Source organism: Loxodonta africana, chromosome 16 (genome assembly GCF_030014295.1).
Source record: "Loxodonta africana isolate mLoxAfr1 chromosome 16, mLoxAfr1.hap2, whole genome shotgun sequence".
Classification (NCBI taxonomy): Eukaryota; Metazoa; Chordata; class Mammalia; order Proboscidea; family Elephantidae; genus Loxodonta; species Loxodonta africana.
Window position 1 is genome coordinate 30,192,229 of NC_087357.1, and position 19,643 is coordinate 30,211,871.

Below are 19,643 nucleotides of genomic sequence, written 5' to 3' on the forward strand. Positions count from 1 at the left end.
AAACATGAATTTCTTGTATTTATAGAATTCCATACAAAACAGTGAACATTATGGGATACATCAAAATGAATTAAGTGATAACACTAAGTGTCTTGACAGATATGCTTCAGCTATTTATTACCTTGGGAAAAGAATGGAGGTTTTATAGTCAAACAAAGATCAGGGCACTACATCTTCTATGTAAAACCCTTGATGCTTAGCAGGGGGCAGTTTGATCAATTTTATCCTGGCGGGGGGCGGGAGGGGGGGTGGTAAGATTCCAGTACCAAGGACTAGAATCCAAAGTGAAACTATTACATTATTCTCTATTATAACTGATGACAAGAAATGTGTGTCATGGATTGAATTGTGTCACCCCAAAATATGTGTCAACTTGGTTAGGCCATGATTCCCAGTATTGTGTTGTTGTCCTCCATTTTGTGATTGTTATAATTTTCCTATGTGTTGTAAATCCTAATCTCTGCCTATGGTTAATGAGGCAAGATTAGTTACGTTAAAGAGGATTACGGTGGGATGTAACACCCTTACTCAGGCCACATCTCTGATCAATCCAATGTAAAGAGAGTTTCCCTGGGGTGAGGCCTGCATCACCTTTTATCTCACAAGAGACAAAATGAAAGGGAGGCGAGCAGAGAGTTGGGGACTAAATACAACCAAGAAACAAGAACCAGGAGAACAGCGTGTCCTTTGGACCTGGGGTTCCTGAGTGGAGAAGCGCCTAGTCCAGGGGAAGATTGATGACAAGGACCTTCCTCCAGAGCTGACAGAGAAGGGAAGCCTTCCCCAGGAGCTGGCGTCCTGAAGTCAGACTTTTAGACTAATAAACTGTGACAGAATAAACACCTGTTTGTTAAAACCATCCACTTGTGGCATTTGTTATAGTAGCACTGTATGATTGGGACAACGGGTGTGACTCAATTCTAGGCATCAAGTTCCTGAGCCTTGGCTAGAACAATAGGGACACATACTTATTAAAAGCTCCAGTAAGAGGCATAGCTCTTTACGGTTTCTGGGTTTTTCCCACAGGAGGCTATGGTATGGAAGTAACCAAGAAAAACAAACGAGATGGCACTGAAGTCACTGAAAGACGTAAGAGCATCAATATTCTTTTAAATTTACAATTGTTTCATTACAAAATTAATAAAATATTTGGAAACGGTAAATAAATCACCCATAATTTCATCATAACTACTGTATCGCTTTTTAGTGTTTCCCCAAATGGTCTCTTCCCTCCCATAAAATGGATTTTATTGATTTTTACTTTACTATACTGTGATCAAAATCTGTCCTACTTTTTCTTCTAAGATAAAAATTGGCTGCCATTTTGATGGGTAGTTTTCATAACCAGCATTTTTAATGGCTGTATTATATTCCATTGAATGACTTAACTGTTTCCTTATTTAGGGATACAGGAAAACAGAAATCTAAAAGTATAATATTCCAGTTATTGCAGGGGCAAAGTTGGAATGACACCAATGTCATAGTCAAAATCTAAACTAAAAATTGAAAACAGACACACTTCTTTTGTGAAACTGTCAGAGTAATAAATTCTGGGACATTTAAACTGTCCCTCTAGCAACTCCAAGTTAAACCTGTAAAACCAAATCTGTTGCCATCCAGTCGATTCCAACTCATAGCCACCCTATAGGACAGAGTAGAACTGCCCTATAGGGTTTCCAAGAAGTGACTGGTGGATTCGAACTGCCAGTCTTTTGGTTAGCAGCTGAGCTCTTAATCACTACACCACCAGGGTTTTCTAACTCTTAAGTTAGGGAATTTCTTTCACTTACTCTAGGACTTTCATATATCTCTAATAAAAACTCCTGACTCCACAGACTCGGAACTCTCGGTTAGGAAATAACCTATTTTTATGTGTCAAAGAATCTCAAAGGTCTCCGCAATGGGAAGTTTAGCTAAAGCACAGGACTATTTTTCAAATCAAGCTGCCACTTTAGTTTAAAGAACTATTCCCTTTAACGCACTGCATGCTGTCTCTGCTGTGTTCATAACCCCACGTCCCTGCTCGGACAACCAAACTAACTAGAAAACTGCAATATGAAGAAGGAAAGAGCAGTAGACTAGTATGTGACGGAGCAGTGGCGAGCAGCAGAGCTTAAAGTGACCCAAGATGATCCTGCACCATCTTCTTCCACCCTCTTTACCTTCCATCACCCCTACCAACACTGATGTGTGTGTGCCCACCACACATACAAATACAAGCGGGGAAGCACACACAGTACACACACACACACACACACACACACACACACGGGAGGTCTACTTTTAAGACCGGCGACATCAGCTAGATAAGTACTCCTTTATGTCCAACATGGAGGCAGGGAAGTCACAGCACAAAACTGGCCCCTATGGCTTTGGGAATCTACCCACATCCCCATGCTGCTGCAGCGCAGATGAGAGAGTGACTCAGGAAGAGCCTTTCAACTGGTGTTTTAAAAACACCTGATTCTTTTGTTGCCTCCATAGAGACTTACCATCCCCAAAGTCTAGAGAAACTCAGCTTTGAAAGCAAAAGGAACTGGTTCTTCAAGGCTGTCTTTAATGCCCATCTATTGTTGATTTTACCAAGCATCAAGTGTGACTTATCCAGACCTCCCTTCCCTACGCATACGTCTGTTCACATCTCCCCACACTCAGGGGTGGCCCTCAAGATTTTATAATGAATTATGATGTCCTTGAATTGCCCCCAGATGCATGAAGAAGCACAAGGTAATTATCCACTTCACAGTGAGATCAGACAGGATCGTGTGTATGGCTCCTGGCTCGGCTGGGTGACCATTTGGAAGGAGCAGTGCAGAGAAACAGAGGGCCTCAAACAGAAGGGCCTGGTCGCCCTTTGAGGTCAAACCAGACTGGATACAATTGTTGGATGAGAGGCACTGACACCAAGCCAAGAAAACTCACTTTTCAAATCAGGGGGTAGCTACTTCTGGTTCTAAAGGATATAAACTTATTTTCCAGGTACATTAATACCCATTGCTATTGCACAAATTTTACTTAAAGTGGGTCACAGCACATATCTTAAAGCACAAGTACACAAAAATTTATGTTCAGTCTAATTTTATGTGCTTAGCTAATAAATATTAGACCTAGCCAAAACATAGGGATTTCAGTGCATTACATAAGATCTCACCTTTTCTTTGTCTTTTTCTAGTTATCACTGAAACAGTAACTACAAGACTTACATCCTTACCACCAAGTAAGTGACTCTGTCAACAGTTTTCTTCTCAGTAGGTCATGTGTGAAGGACTCCACACATATCACCTTCTCCCTGGCACTCACTCTCCAGTCAAGCAAATCTAAAATATCTGAAATCTTTTTTTTTAAAACAGGTATATTAAGAAATAATTTATATACCATAATATCTACCAGTTTTCCATGTACAATTCAATGATTTTAGTATAATTATAAAGTTATGCAACTAGTACTACAAACTAATTTTAGAACATTCCATCACCCTGAAAAGAAACCTCATGGCCGTTAGCAGCTACTGTGCATTTCCCGTTTCTCTCCCCTCGCTTCCTACCCAGTAAACCCAGTGCCTCACTTCCTAGACACCACAAATCTATCTACTATCAGTAGGTCTGCCTGTTCTGGACACTAAAATATCCGGAATCTTATCCAACCTGAAAATGAGCAGAGGGAACTGGGGAGAGAACAACCAGACAGGGCTCTGTTTGAGTCCACCCTTTTCCAGGATGGTCCTGAGATTAAATGGATTCTGTAATTAAGAGATCTGGCCCCTAAGGCTCCGCCCAGGGAGCCTGGCTCAAAGGTGGTACAGGGAGATCGCCCATCAGCAGGTGAGGTTAGAGAAATGATGGGCTGCCAGCAATCCAGAGCTGTCTCTGGTCCCTGTCTTGGGCTGTGTCTGGAGCACTGACCAAGCATTTGAAAAAAGCAAGCTCAGCCTAGGTCCTGGCCTAAAGGAGCTTTTCATCACTCAGCTGCCTTTCCTAATATTTAAACTTTCCTATTGAGCAACTTACTATGCTCTATCCAGAAGACTTTTTTAAATATGGTAGAGTAGTCACTCTTGACATTTATATTAAAAACAAAGGAAACTGGAGCCTGGCAGGTTGCACCTTGCAGTATAGGACAAACAACCCTGGGAGAAAGACCCCAGACCGAGAGAGTCCTTGGTGAGAAGTGAGGGAAGACTTCCCTGGGCCAGGGACAAGTTGTTCCACTGGCCTGACTCCATCCTTAAATTGACACTTGCTTCTCATTTCTGGCAGAAGGGGGGACCAGCAATGGCTATACTAAGACGAGCTCTCTTGGTGGAGGGAGCCGAATGGAGAAACAAAGCCTGATACACGGCAGCAGTGGCTACATAAACTCAAGTAAGTGCCTGTTGGTGAAAGGGGATACAGACAAGGAGAGAGCAAGTCCTGCAAAGGAGGGGGGGTAGACAGTGCCCTGAAACAGTGTCAGGAGAGGGACTATCACAGCAGCTTATCATCCATTTCTGTAAGCCTCCAAACGAAGAACAACCCAGGGAGGGTGCGACTTTTACACCATCAGTGTTGGAAGCCTGCTTAAAATGTGATCAACTTCCACTAAGTCCCTAATAAAAATAACAATAATTAATTAAGAAGGCTTCATGGGGGTGACTGTTTTCCCACTGAATTGCTCACTTTAAGTCATCTCTATAGAGAAGTGTGTGCATGTCTGAGGGTTTACAATTTGAATTAACAACGACCAACAGCAAAAGAAACTTGATTGGGCTACTGTTCTAAGGGAGTCAGTGTGCAAGTTTCCACTGGGCAAGCATCCAGCACAGGTCCATTGTTCTCAATACAACACATTCTTTCATGGTAGCTTTCAAACTAAAACAAAACAAAGCGATGCAAAGCAAAACAAAAAACAAGCACACACACAAACGCAATCCCTGAAGCCATTTTTAAAACCTTTAGTGTGAAACTAATGGAGAAGACCCAAGACATAAATGGCCAGATTGACCAAAAGAAGCACCTGCCCTTACCTATTGTGGAAAGCTCCCACGTTTGGTTATAGTCTAGTCCACCCGAGCAGTAGTCTACAATTAAATGCTGGGTCCTCAAGAAAAACCCTGCCAACTCCTCTCCATTCCCACACACTGTAACCAACTACATAAAGGACATCCTGCCTTTCAGTGGTCTGTTGGGGCAGGGCAATAGCAATAATGCTACCTGTCCATGCCTGAGCAGCCATGGCAACCTTGACCCTTTCAGTTGTGCTCTTCTGACCTCCTTTGGCCCCTCCTATAGGGCCCTCATATAGTCATGGGCTGCCTGCCTGTACTTGATTAACATAAATGAATTTCAATAGCCATTTGATTCATCTCTGATGAAGTACTATGAGGATTTACGCTTTTCCCCACTTGTAGGTGGAAGCACAAGAGGCAATTCCTCCACGTCCAGTTACAGGAGAGCTCATTCACCTGCCTCAACTCTGCCCAACTCACCAGGCTCAACCTTTGAAAGGAAAACTCACGTCACCCGCCATGCAACATACGAAGGTATCAATCCCACAGACCTTAGAAGAGACCCATTCTCTTCCCCAAGTAACTTCACTCATCCTTTGAAGACTCAAGTATTGGCTACTTGTATTCACCTGTGTCTGCCCCTTTACCTTTCTTTCCACTCTTCCTTTATTTATTTTATGGACTTACTTTACCTGGAGATTTTCAGTCATTCATCCATCCCTTTATTCATTCTTCATCCAACTAGTATTTTGTCAAGTATCTACTATGTGCTTAATACTGTGTGGAATGTCTTGATGGATGCTTAAATGAATCAGACATGGATCTTGCCTTCAAGGCACCTATAGTCTGATAGACAAGTTAAAGTGATAAATATAAAACTGTAATGCAAAGTAGAAGGGGGTTATTATTTTCAGCTGAGGAAATCAGGAAATACTCTGTGGAGGAGGTGGCATTTGAGCTGAGCTGTCATGATGTGTAAGATTTTGACACTCAGATGGAGGGATGGGTAGGTCAGGCTGAGGGAGCAGCAGCAGAGCAAGAACTGGCAGGGCTTGAACAGGGAGCAGCAGCAGGTACTTACGTGGACAGGAATTAAATGCCAGGCTAGGATGTTTAGGCTTTATTCCGTAAACAATGGAGAGCAAAAGAGCCAATCATATTTAAGGTGCAGGACTAGAACTCTGGAAGCCATGTACAGGATGGACTGGTAGGAAAGAGACTAAACACAGAGTGACAAGTTAGAACACACTGTACAACAGCCCAAGAGAGAGAAAATTTGGCTGGGACTAGAGTGGTGTGGTAGCAGAAGCCCTGGTGGCAAAGTTGTTAAGAGCTCAGGCTGCTAACCAAAGGGTCAGCAGTTCGAATCCACCAGCCACTCACTCCTTGGAAACCCTATGGGGCAGTTCTACTCCGTCCTATAGGGTTGCTATAAGTTGTAATCAACACGACAGCACACAACAACAACAACTGAGTGGTAGCAGTGGGAGTGGAGAGAAGGAGCTGGAGATTGAAGGTATGGTTAGGTAGAATTGACATGTTTGGCAATTGATTAAATTTGGGGGAAAGGGAGCAAATTGAGCCAGGTATTCCACTAAGGTTTCAAACACAGGTGGTTGGGCTCATGGTAGTGCCATCAATTGAAACAGCGGACTCCACATGGGTGAGTGAGCTATTTTATCCTGAAGTAGAGCGGAGGTGACAAGCAGGTGGTGGGATGTGTAGGACTTGAGCTCTGGGAAGAAGTCAGGGCCAAGATGCCCAGTTGGGAATCATCCATAAAGAAATTAGCAGAAGCCCAGGGAATGAGGGCGTTTCCAAGGACAAGAGTATAAAAGCAGAAGGGAGCAAAAAAAGATAAAGCTGGGGAAAGGAGAAAGATGAGCCAGAGACTCCAACGGGAAAAAAGAGTGAGTGATGGTCTGGGGAGACCAGAAACATGACTCCTTGTTGAAGCCACCGCAGGAAGTACTCAGGGTCAGGAAGGAGGGCTTTTGGGTTCTGTTGCTACGATTCCTGGGGTTCCTAGTAATCTGCAGGAGCCATTTTAATGGAAAACTGAGAAGCCAGGTGGCAAATGGGGTTTAATAGTGAGCAGAGATGAGTATGTCCTGTGAGGGAGAGCAGAATTAAAGGACGAGATCTCCCAGTAAATTACTTAGGTGAGTTGGAACCCCAGACCCAGGGATGCTGGCCTGCTATTTCAGGAGGAGAGCTGCCAAAGGGTGTTTGGAGCCTAAAATCCAGGCAAGTTGACACTGGCCATGCAGTGTCACCACAGTGCTTTCTGATGGTTCGTCCTGAATGGGGGCTTGAACTTCATTTTAACAAGGTCCATGTTCAGGATGACCATCCCAAGGTCAGGGGTGTCCCTCAAAGTTTATTTGATGGGGAAAGTCACCTGACTAGCTTCAGTACAGGCCAAACGCAGTTGAAGAAGCAGAGGGGAAAAAAAGGAAGAAAAGAATGAAGGGAGGGCAGGTGGGAGGGAGAAAGAAACCTCTGGCTTTCCTTTGTTCGTACCTTGTCCCACTGGAAATAGACCAGTGAACATAATAATGAAGTTACAAATGAATCCAAATAGGCAAGTCATGTTTTGAATCATGCCCTGGTTCATTTGAAATGTTTGCTGATGAGCACCTCTCATTTTCCTCCTAAAACACCGAGGGCTGTGGAGGTTAAGAAAGAAGCAATGGGCCACTACCCAGCCTCCTGAAAGCCTTATAGGCCTAGGTGTTCATTTGTACCGTCTTATCCTCTCTCCAGGGAGCTCCAGCGGAAACTCTTCTCCCGAGTACCCTCGGAAGGAATTTGGTATGTCCTTTCCTTATCTTGTGAAGAAATAGTCAGATGAGGCCCTGGGAAAATGCCTAGGGGGTTAGTGGACATCATGAGTTAAATGGATTCTACTAAAAGAGTTCGACCTCTGCTGAACTCTTTTCCTTTGCTTTTTATCCTGAAACATCTTAAGGGAACTGTCAGCCACATTAACTTGCTGTCATAAGCTGGTGACACTTCTGAAATAGCACGTTATTTATGCGAAGCTCAGGCTTAGGCAGATATGCCCCTACAGCCAAACAAACAATGCTTGTGGGGATTTTTCCTTCCACAGGATTCACAGAGTCCTCCCAGCCATGAGGACCAGTGTTAGAACACACATTTATTATTTATTAAGCACCCACTACATAAAGGCTGCTATTTGGATATAAACATACCGTGAAAACAACCCTCCCAAATATTTCTACCTCCATGCCCAAAATACTCAGCATGCCACCTCTTACATATGCCTAAGATTATTTTTTGTTTGTTTGTTTCTCAGCATCTTCTTCAACCAGAGGACGGAGCCAAACACGAGGTAAGCTCCATCTCTGGGTTCAGTTCAGCTCATTCAACAAGTATTTTCTGAGCAGATGCTCACATGTCTAACCTTGAGCTAGGAAGTGTGAGGAGGACAGGAGAACAAATATGGCATGGTTTCTACCCTCAAGGAGCCTGCAGTATCCTGGGAATATTTTGCTGACTCTATCAGGATGGAAAAGGTAGTATTTGATAGTGATCTAAACATGTGGACACAGGACTCAAAGCCCATGGCAAATGATCTGGGAAATAGCTTGTTGTGCTATCGATTATCTAGAGATGAGTACCATGTCTAGTTTCACTTCTAGTCTCCTGGTTGACTTTAATGAGATGTGCTTTAATTGCCCTTATGCAACAAAACTTGAACAAAACCCCTTCTTTTTCAAACTATTCCATGAGACAGACAAAGGTCTCCATGACAGTTTCACAATTTCCCCATCTGTCTGTAGACAGGGACACAGCAGAGAAATGCGGTCCTGGGAAAAGCTGCCCTGATGAACTCGAGTGAGGGTGGCAAGGAGCAGCATGTGAGGCTGTGCTAAAGAGCTTGGGGATTTCTCGGATGACCAGCCCATACTTTCTGCGGCCTTCTTCTCATCCGTAACTTGATAGTTAGGAAAATACCAAACACCCACGTTTTAGGCTGAAAGTTCAAAGATACCGATTCTCCAACTAAAGCTAACTAATAACATTAAACTATTAACTCCCAGCCCTTCCCATTTCTCAGAAGTCCAAAATGGGTAATTAAATGCTCTAGATTTTCTAATTCTGTCTCCAGTGCCAGAGACACCAGGAGGCAGGACAGAAACTTGTTTCTGCCAACAGTGAAATGCCTAGTGGGGAGAAGGGTTGGTCATTGTTGATTGAAATGGCGCCTCCTTGGGATTTCATTAGAATGTCTCCATGCGGCTGGGAGGTCTGGGATTGGCAGCACTCTTTCTGGGCACACAGAGGTGTCCTGTTCTCAGAGCAGCCCAAAGACTTGTCTGCACTCACCTCAGTGCTGGGGCTGTGATCCAAGCTCCTTCATTCACAGTCTTCTCCACCTCTTCCCTTGTACAGAGAGCGAAATCCGAGTTCGACTGCAGAGTGCGTCCCCATCTACACGATGTAAGTGGTCATTATCCTGCTGAAAGGAAAGACTCCAGGGCTACCACCTAAATGCTAAAGCTGTGTGTGTGTGTGTGTGTGTACACGTGGGCGTGCACGTGCACATACGTGTGCATATTCACGCCATCATAAAACATTCTTTAAGGGCCTTTTGTGAATCAGACCCTGTGCTGTGGGTAAGGAGCTGAGTAGGTCACAGTCCCTGTTGCCTAGTAGTTCACAGACTGATGGGGAGACAGTAAATCAACCACCCATCACAGCACAGCATGACAGAGGTCAGCTCAGCATGGGAAGGGAGTACCGAGGAGTGGCTCTAAAGCAGCCTGGGAGATGGGAACTAGTGCAGGGGGCCGGAGAAACCTTCCTGAGATGGGTGTCACTCGAGTAGAGGCAGAAGGGCAGATCAGGGTTAGGTGCAGGGGAATGAGCCAGCTTGAGGCATCTGAGGAACAGGGAGTTTGGTGTGGCTGAAGGGAAAGGAGCATGAGGGGACACGATAGGATACTTCAGATCAGAGATGGGTCAGAAGCCAGAACATGAGAGGTGCTGTGCCCTAAATATAAAGAGTTTGAACTTTATCACAAATGTCAGGGATTCCCCAGTCTCTGTCCATTAAATATGTTAGACACCTGTTGTTCTTGTTTGAGGCTATTTGACAACATTTTGAAATGAACCAAATTTTAGGGCAGGAGCCAAGTACAAGGAGTAGGAGAAAGAACTCGGTCAGGCAGCTCACGAAACAGACTTGGGCTTGTCCAGAAAGCTCAGGGCCGGGGGTCCTGGGAGTTGACTCCAGGCCTGAGGTTTTCTCACCTGAGTCCTTCCAGGCTTGGGGGTGCTGAGCCCAAGGGAGGGAGTGTTCAGTGGGGGGACTTACACAGCACATGTTGCCTGTAAATCTGTTCGTCCCATGTTACCCTCTGCCCTTGCTCAGTGGCACTCTACTCTCAAGTCAGCCCTGCTTTGGGAGCTTGTCCTTCCACTCCACCCAGCCATACGTAATATTGGCCAGATGGACTTCAACTTAAATCCCGTGAAATCAGCATACTGTTTAAGAATTATGGGCCACAAATTCCTCTGACACTCCCAGGCATACAAGGTCAGGGACCCGCCACTGGAGAGGTCCTGTGCAGGGGGTGAGAGATTATTTTTGAATCATTCATTTCAAGGGACCTGGTTATTTAACTGCCCTGGATATAAATCTCCATCTTCCTCTCCTCCTCCAATGCAGAATGACAGTGTCTTCCAGCCACGGAATCATCCTTGTGATGTCTGATAAGGTCTAATTAGGAAATAGCTACTAAATACTTTGACCTCCTTATGAAAGGCCTGTATTTACGGGCCATTAATATTACAAATTGCCAGGTTGATAAGTGCTAGAAATTGGCAAAATGCAAAGAGTATAAGGCTAGCCAAAAATGTCTCAGGGCGTCAAGCAGATGGCGTCCTCCCTAATATTCACAGTGTCATAAATTTGCCCCCCACCTCTTGCAGGTACACTCAGGAAGGGATCCTAGGCCTAGTGGAAAAGTCTGGGTTCTTTTACAGGGACAGAATTGGATGATGTTAAGCGTTTGCTCAAGGGGAGCCGATCAGCAAGCACGAGCCCCACACGAAACTGCTCCAACACACTCCCCATCCCCAAGAAGGGCACTGTGGAGACCAAAACAGTGACAGCAAGCTCCCAATCAGGTAAGTCCAACAGCCTGGGCTGCAACGGAGGGAGGGAAGGGAGCAAGGTGGCAGGTTTGCCCTGGCCTGGGAATTCAACTGTGCCCTGGCAGGCCTTTCAGGCTGTGGCAGAGACTTCACAAAGCTCTGAGCATCTCCTTTTCAAGCAGCATGAAGATGCAGCCCGTGCCTTTCTTACCTCTGGTCAACCATCCCATCTGCACTCTGTGGCTTGCCTCTAGATTCTAGGGATTTCTATACTAGGAGATCCTTGACAGTAGAATGTGTTGACCAGGTTCCCCAAATGAAGAATTTGGGCGAAAGTTGTAGTATGTCTATTCGTGCATTCATTCATTCAACAAATATTTATTGCATGCCTACTGTGTGCCGAGCACCAGCACTGAGGAAAAGCCATGAACGAGATAGACACAGTCGCTGCCCTCGTGGAGACGAGAGTCTCTGAGGGAGGACGAACAGTTAACCAAGGGATCACAGTCAAGTAGGATGAATGTTGCTCGGCACAGATATCAAGGGCATACCAAGTGCAAGGTGGGTTCTGTGGGAGGCACATCTCCTTGGAGGGAGATGAGGAGAGAAGCCAGGTTTGCTTCCCATTCATGGCTGGAAAAATGTGATAGACCATCACTGTCCATTTGTTTTTTAATATAAAACCAAAACCTTGGGGCACTTTATGACCTGCATGGCTAGCTCTCTCTCAAATAATGAATAGGCAGAGCTGGCTTCAGATATGAAGAAGTGTGAAACTCCCTCACAGGTACAGAGTGCCCCTTGTGTCTGGTTGGCACATAGGAATATTAAGGTGCCATCCCTGTCGTGTGGCCTCAGAGCTGAGGGCAGGTCATACATCCTGCACTTGCCACAGTGCCTAGAATTCTACTGTAAGTGATTCGCCCCTGGGGTCTCATTCACTGGTCCTGAGAGAGGTGCTCCTTGGCAACTTTGAAGGTGGGGGAGTCAGCAATGGGTTAAGAGTAAGACCATGCGTGGCAACAGCACACCAGGAGGTGGGAGAGGCCCTCAGAAAGAGAAATGGGTGGACCCCAGGGCAAAACTTAGCTACCTCAAATCTCACCAAGAGCCAGCAAGAATTTCTAATTCAAGAGATCAAGTTTTCACCAGCTCTGAGAATTCAGGCAGAAGTGGGATGACCAACTGCATGGTTTGCCAGGGACTGAGGGGCTTCCCGGGACATGAAACCTTCAGGGCTAAAACCAGGAAAGTCCCTGAAAACTGGGACAAGTTGAACCCCCCGAGTGCAGAAATGTTGGTTTTCATTTCACTGCCAGTGTGCATGTGTCTGTTTCCAGTGTCGGGCACCTACGAAGCAACAGTCCTGGATGCCAGCCTTCCCTCTCATGTGTGGTCCTCCACCTTGCCTGCGGGGTCCTCCATGGGAGCCTATCACAACAACATGACAACCCAGAGCTCATCGCTCCTCAACACCAATGCCTATTCTGCAGGATCGGGTAAGTGGCGCTGCACACCTCCTCCCATCCCTGAGACTTTGACACCTTTTCCCCTGGAACTGAATGACCCCTCCATACTATAGCAACCCCAGGGCTTACTAGAGAAGCTTTTTGTAGCCAAACTGTCCCAAGATTCTTCCCCTGTAACTTCAATTCAATTCAACTCAGTCCAATCTATAAAGTGTTTCTACTGGTACGTCCCCTATGGAAAGGAATATATAATATACCACAGTGTATCGGAAAAAATGTAGTAGAAAAGAACACTGAAATTGAAAGCAGAAAACCTAGTTTTACTCCACATGAATCAACTGTGTGGCCCTGAACAAGTCATTTCACTTCTCTGGGCTTCAGGTGCCTTCTCTGTAAAATGACAACACTAACAACCAATAGCATTTGGCGGGACCCAACATCCACATGAGGTCTTACCATTCCAAGATCACTCCTTGGCTGTGATTCAAAGTCCACCACAACTAATGTTTGGCTCTCCGTTATAAGGCAAGAGACTAAGTTTATCCCGAAATCGAAAATTTTACAAAATGTAAAAAATCAATCCTGGCGTCTGTTCTGGCTCTCCCATGGTATCTCCCATGGTTTTTGTCCCTGCTCTGGGCCGGACAACCCTCTCACCACTCTTTCTTCTCCCCTGCAGTCTTTGGAGTTCCAAATAACATGGCGTCTTACTCTTCCACGCTCCACCCCGGACTCAGCACCTGCTCCTCAGGTCAGTGCTCACCACCACAAGTCGCCCTTTCTAGGCTATTGGCTTAAAAATAAAGGCTGCTGTCTCCTGGTGAGGAAAGGAAGTGATTTCTAGAGAAGTCATCCTTTCTGCCCAGTAGCATGCATGACTTTCCTCCACGCACACTGCAGTGCAGAAGCAGAGGCCATGGGCTGCATTTAGAGAGCAGAAAGCATAGATTCTGCCTGTGGTCATAGATAGATCTCAGTACCTCAAGGGAAAGCTCTAAGGAGGTGGACAGAGGGAAGGGGGCCCAGAGACCAGACTTCCATACTTATTATGGGCTGGTACCTTTAGTTTCTGTGAGAGTTGGAGAAATAGAAGCAAAAGGCCTAAGTGAGTAATGTCTCAGGACACTTTCAGGTGAAAAACATTGTTAATTTAGAAGGATTTTGTGTCTTTTAAACTGAAATAACCAGTTACAAATATAGCAGTTATAAATATAGCTTAGCTTCTTTTTCCAGTGCAAACATACGCCCCTTTAACAGAAATATTTATTCACTGTGTTTCCACACACATTGTAATAGACTGTGAATAAATAACTTACCAGCCCTCATCTTTTTTAAAGGAATCTTCCTTCTTCCTGTGATATCATGGCTAATAAATATAACGATGTGGGCCTTCTTTATTTATTTGGATGGCATATTTGCAAGTATAAGTTTAGCATTCTGATCTTCAACACCTTCAATTGACTGGAGCCCCACTAAACTCAGAACACACCAGGCTCACGCTTGATTCCTGCTACCTTTGCTTCTTTTTGCTTTGCAAAGTCCTGGCTGAACCAGGTCCTAAGGAAGAGTGGGCTGATATTGGATCCATGGTCCTGTGCCCCAAATGCTAGATAGGCTGGAAAAATGGAAGCTGTTGAATAAGGAGGAATGAGCTTATGCAAATCATTATAAATATATAAAACCACCAGTCCTTAAAACCATAGTGGGGACGAGTTGCGTTTTGTATGTTTAAGAATCAAGGGACTCATTGCCATCTAGTGGATTCATAGCAACTATAGGACAGAGTAGAAATGCCCCATAGGCTTTCCAAGGCTATAATCTTTATGGAAGCAGACTGCCATGTTTTTCTCCCACAGATGAGCTGGTGGGTTCGAACTGCCAACCTTTTGGTTAGCAGCCGAGTGCTTAACTAACTGCATCATCAGGGCTCCTAAGAGTCAAGGAAAGGAAGAGTTAAAGAAAAAACTAGGTTGGCCAAGTCGGTGCCACTCTAGCCCCCTACATGTCTATCTCATATGCCCACCATTCCCAGACTACCATGCACCAAGACTTCCCAGAGTGCCACACTGAATGGAGGTCCCCTGGGATGTTTTAAAATTTTGAAGGATACAGCAACATCTGTTAGACACTGCACAAACTACGTATACTGCTATGAACTTGTGTGGACCCAACTACTCAGTAAACAGAACTGGTCGTAACGTCTTTTGGCCTGGGGTAGAGAGGTGAGGATGTGCAAAAAAATGACTAAGACATAATGGTACCAGAAACTGAGAAAGTTTGGGAACCTCTGTCAGATAGGAAGGCTTTTATCATGAAGGTGATTTGGGAGCTCCAGGAAAGCCTGCTCCTGAGGGGCCTCCCCTGTGTGTTACACCCTGTATTCATCCATCTTCTGCTTCTTTCACAGTGTTCGGCATGCAGAACAATCTGGCCCCCAGCTCAACCACCCTGTCCCATGGCACAGCCACCACTTCCACAGGTCAGTAGTCTGGATTTAGAGTTTAGGGGCGGGGGAGTAGCACCTCTTTACGGCTATAACGCACAATATCCCTTTTCAGCAGCTGAATTAGAGAGACCAAAGTGTTCCTTCAAAACAATTGACCTTTCCCATCAAAGAAACATGTTCCCCTCCAACCTAGAAATGCCAGCCTTGATCATTTGCTGGCTCAGACATGAGTTAAATGCAGAGGGGAGTCTGCACTTTGAACAGCATCTACACCTTGTGGGCTGTCAACCATATATCCCTTTGTTCTCTCACAGCCAAACTGATTGGCTGGTGGTCTCATCAGCTCACTGCTGTCCTTGGCAGCCCATTGTCACTGAAAATCAGTGACTGGTTGATTTTATGGTGAACTCCAAGGCTGCTGCTCCTGTGCAGACTTGGGGTTTTGGGGCAAGGAGCACAATTCAGAAGAAATGTGAGGCTCAGCATCTGCCCTCAACTTGCTTACTGTTTAGTTGGGACAGAAAGTCTAAAGTAATGAAACGATTACCCCGTACCCATCGTCGTCGAGTCAATTCCGACTCATAGCAACCCTATAGGAGAGAGTAGAACTGCCCCATAGAGTTTCCGCAGAGCACCTAGTGGATTGAAACTGCTGACCTTTTGGTTAGCAGCCATAGTACTTAACCACTGCACCACCTGGGTTCCCTGAAACAATTAGGGGATCCTATAAAGGGCTGCTAACCAAAAGATCGGCAGTTCGAATCCACCAAGCACTCCTTGGAAACTCTACGGGGCAGTTCTACTCTGTCCTATAGGGTCGCTATGAGTCAGAATTGACTCGACAGCAGTAGGAATAAGACAACCAAGGAACCCTAGTGGCACAGTGGTTAAGCGCTTGGCTGCTAACCAAAAGGTGGGTAGTTTGAACCCACGAGCCACTCCATGGGAGAAGAGATCTGGTGACTAGTTCCCATAAAGATTACAGCCTAGGAAATGCTATGGGGCAGTTCTACCCTGTCCCGTGGGGTCGCTATGATGGAATGGACTCAGCAGCAGTGGGTTTTGGTATAAGACAACATAAATGAAGTGATAGAGTGTGCAGAGCAGGTGTTAAGAGATGTAGGCGTTCAGAGAGAAAGGAGATGTGTGAGGGTCTAGAAGAACATGGAGGGAGTGGCCTTTGGGCTGGGCCTAGAAGGATGAGGAGTGTTGTACCAAAGAAGGATCAATCTAAGTCCTCATCTCTGCTCACCTGGCTAGAGAGAGTTGATGTCATCTTCTGTTTCTCAACTGGGGCAGCGGCCTCTGTGCCAGGGCTGAACAGGCTGCTTCTAACTTCATGGAACTGCCCCGGCACTGGCAGAGCTTACTCACTGGTTCCTTTCTTGCAGCATATAGTGTGAAGAAAAACACACCCCAGAACCCTGCTGCTGTGAGCACCGGAGTGTCCACATCTGCTGGTGAGTGTGCTACTCCAGCTCCTGGGGGTCAGGCTGCACATGGGAGAATTGCTCCACAGTGGACATATGGCATATTGGAGAAGGGGACATAACCCCACTGGTGGTCTGAGGTTGGCAACTGCAACTTACTCCAAGAGCCTCTTAGATGTTTCTGTGAGTGAGCCAAGATGAGAATCCACCTGACCTTACCTTGGCCTCCCTGTCTGAGGGGGCGGGGGGCTCCACCCTCCACACCTGCCTAGATCAGCCACCACCCTTGTCTGGTAGCCCCTGGCCTTCTCCTGCTACATGTAACCATTGCAAAGGCCAGGAAGCCCCTCAGAAGCTGCCAGTCACTCTCCCTGCTTTCTGTAGACTATCTTCTTGAGCTCACAACTTTATGGTGGGCTATTTCCTTGATTACTCTGATCCTAGTGTGCCTCCTTCCACTCAAGAATTCATTCAAAAAATATTGACTGAGCACCTACTTTGTGTCAGACAGACGCTGTTCTATGTGCTGGAAGTACCGGGATGAACAAGACAGGCTAAAGTCCTGCCCTCACCAAGCTAACAATTCCAGTGGAGGAGGCAGATGATAAACAAGTAGACAAATCCATACGCAAAATAACTACAGAAAATGATCAATGCTTTTAAGTGTGCGTATGAGATGGAGTGCTTTAGATGGGGCAGCAGGAAAGGCCTCCATGAGCGTGTAACATTTAAGATCCGAAAGATAAACTTGAACCTGCCAAGTTAATAAAAGAAAGGCCTGCCTGGCAAGGAAGACTTTTGCCCATTCGCTAAAGATCCTGTAAATCTCTAGGTTGGAGGCAGCCCCATAGGCCGGTACCCAGTGCTCTGACACTTAGCCAGCTGCCTGATGGCCAGGCCCAGCCACGCAGGGGAGGGGTGTCTGTGGTCGTAGTTACCACTGTCAGTGACAGCAGGAGGCCCCTCATATGCACCTGCTAATCTCTCCCTTTCCCTCCCCCTCCTACTCTTTCTTCCTATTCTGTTCAATTCTTCCCTCTCCCCTCTCTTTCCCCACTATCCACATCCTGGTACCTTTCCCTTCCTCCTTGCCCACTTCTTTCCTCTCCAGCCAGCACAACAATTGCCCAGAATGATGACCTTTCGCCCAAGGACTGTAAGTTCCTGATCCTGGAGAAAGACAACGTGCCCGCCAAGAAGGATATAGAGCTGCTGATCATGACCAAAGACAGCGGGAAGGTCTTCACTGCCTCCCCAGCAAGCATCGCTACGAGTAAGGTCCTATAGGAATCAGGCTGCAGAAGAAAGGCGAATAACGTAGAAGATCAAATGTCTTAGCAAGGTGGTTTGCAACGTTTTCCTAATGAAACCACAGTCATTCCATTCCAATGGAGAATGCCTGCCCGAATCAGGTGTCCCAGGATCTGCCTTGAATGCAGATAACCCAAGAACATTGAGGCTAAGTGCTCGCCAAGGGGCCTTTGGGCCACAGCAAGTGTCCAACCACACTCAATGGTGGGAAGATTAACCCCAGGAAAACCGTGCTTTCTTCTTCCTAGGTTAACCTCAACCTCTCAAAGCAGGAGAGGATATGGGGCAGGGCTCGGGGGGGGGGGAGAGGGGGTTGGGAGAGAACAGACTGGATTATCATTGGTTTGGTACACAGCTTCTTTTTCAGAGGATACCCTAAAAAAGGAAAAGCAAGCCACCTACACTGCTGACACCACCCTGAAGTCTGAAGCTAATGGTAAGAACAGATTTGATAGTTGTCCACCTTGACTTCAGCCAATCCACAGTTCATTCATTTGTCCACTGAGACCTTGATACTCAGAGTAGTTGTGGATGAGCAGCCTTGGAAGCACCTGTTAGCATGCGGGCTCCCAGTCCCTACCCTAGACCTACTGAATCTGAGTCTGAATTTTAACAGCTCCCAGGTAATCTGTGTGCACAATATTGAGGCAAAAGCCTTCCTCTGGTATGTTTAAAGTCTATGGTGGTATTTTTTTCTTTTTCACCTCACTAGTCAGACCATAATTTTCAGACTAATAGAAAAAATCTTTTGCAAAGCACTTGCTTGCTTTATTTATTTATTTTTCTTCCAAAATATCTGGATTCTTTCCTGGATAACTGCATTTCCTCAGGGCTCTGAGTCCTATAGGATCTTCCCAAACCACCGATTACAGGGAGGTCAGTAAAGTAAGAGAAAGGGTTAGTCACAGAACACTGTCAAATAAATGCAAAATTAATTACAATTACAATTATGAGAAGGCAGGGAAGATTGGAGCCTGACTATAAAGATCTTCCAAATTAGTGTTCTTTATATTTTATATTTTAGGGATGGAGTTGGGGCTGTGGAGTCAAAAGACCCTTTTCAGAATCTGATGGGAGCTATAGACAGTTTTTCTAGAAAATTCCCCCACATGCCCATGAACACTCAACTTTTAACTAGCCTCAGGAACTCAAGCACATCCCCTACCAAGCCCATTCATGCCCTCTGGTTCCCTCTACCCCAGGTTAGGAACCTGTGTTCAAAGGGCCCGTAACCAAGGAATCATTCATTTCTCACGTTTATTGTTTGAATGCAAATGTGACCCCTAACAGTCCTCGGAAAATGTTTTGTGCTGTAAGAATTTAAGATCTCAAGAAGCATAAAACACTGCTTTTTTCACACCATTAGTTGTTTGCTAAACCATGTCTTGGTTGAAGTGATTAGTGCAAATATCTGATTAGTGAGAACTGAATTAATGGAGCTCCTGTACTTAGCTGCTCTGCAAGATACCTGGAGGACATATTTACCTAAAAAAAAAAAAACAAAAACCTAAAGCCCTCCCCAAATCAAGAAGCAGGCAGTCTTGAGGGCCCCTCCCGTTTGAATACTCCAGGGAAAACCTGTGTCCTCGGCATTTGTGTTTCAGGAGACCTGAAGACAGCATCCACCAAGGGCAAGGCCACCTATGCAGGTGGGTGAGAATGATGGGTTTGGCAGTGACAGGAACCAAGGGGGCTGGTTATGGTTAATGGAACCAGTAACAACCTCCTAGCCTGGAAACTGCACAAATGAGCCACCCATCGTTAGCCCTGGTGATAAAGAGCTCAGCTGCTAATCAAAAGGTTGACAGTTCAAATCCACTAGCTGCTCCTTGGAAACCCTATGGAATTTGAATCTTTAGAGAGTTTGCTGAAGGCTC

General features: G+C 45.7%; 1 protein-coding gene across 1 annotated transcript in view; it reads left to right on the forward strand.

Annotated features, from left to right (window-relative positions):
* Positions 1 to 1,037: 1,037 nt before the first annotated feature.
* Positions 1,038 to 19,643, forward strand: part of COL17A1 (collagen type XVII alpha 1 chain) — a 47,306-nt gene continuing 28,700 nt past the window's right edge. Inside the window, exons 1-15 of the mRNA XM_023546753.2 lie at positions 1,038 to 1,089; positions 3,173 to 3,217; positions 4,257 to 4,361; positions 5,387 to 5,518; positions 7,751 to 7,798; positions 8,304 to 8,339; positions 9,404 to 9,451; positions 11,000 to 11,143; positions 12,451 to 12,609; positions 13,259 to 13,330; positions 14,987 to 15,058; positions 16,417 to 16,485; positions 17,567 to 17,728; positions 18,122 to 18,202; positions 19,371 to 19,415. Of these exons, the coding sequence (XP_023402521.1) occupies positions 1,038 to 1,089; positions 3,173 to 3,217; positions 4,257 to 4,361; positions 5,387 to 5,518; positions 7,751 to 7,798; positions 8,304 to 8,339; positions 9,404 to 9,451; positions 11,000 to 11,143; positions 12,451 to 12,609; positions 13,259 to 13,330; positions 14,987 to 15,058; positions 16,417 to 16,485; positions 17,567 to 17,728; positions 18,122 to 18,202; positions 19,371 to 19,415 (1,270 nt within the window). The remainder of the gene's footprint in view (positions 1,090 to 3,172; positions 3,218 to 4,256; positions 4,362 to 5,386; positions 5,519 to 7,750; positions 7,799 to 8,303; positions 8,340 to 9,403; positions 9,452 to 10,999; positions 11,144 to 12,450; positions 12,610 to 13,258; positions 13,331 to 14,986; positions 15,059 to 16,416; positions 16,486 to 17,566; positions 17,729 to 18,121; positions 18,203 to 19,370; positions 19,416 to 19,643) is intronic.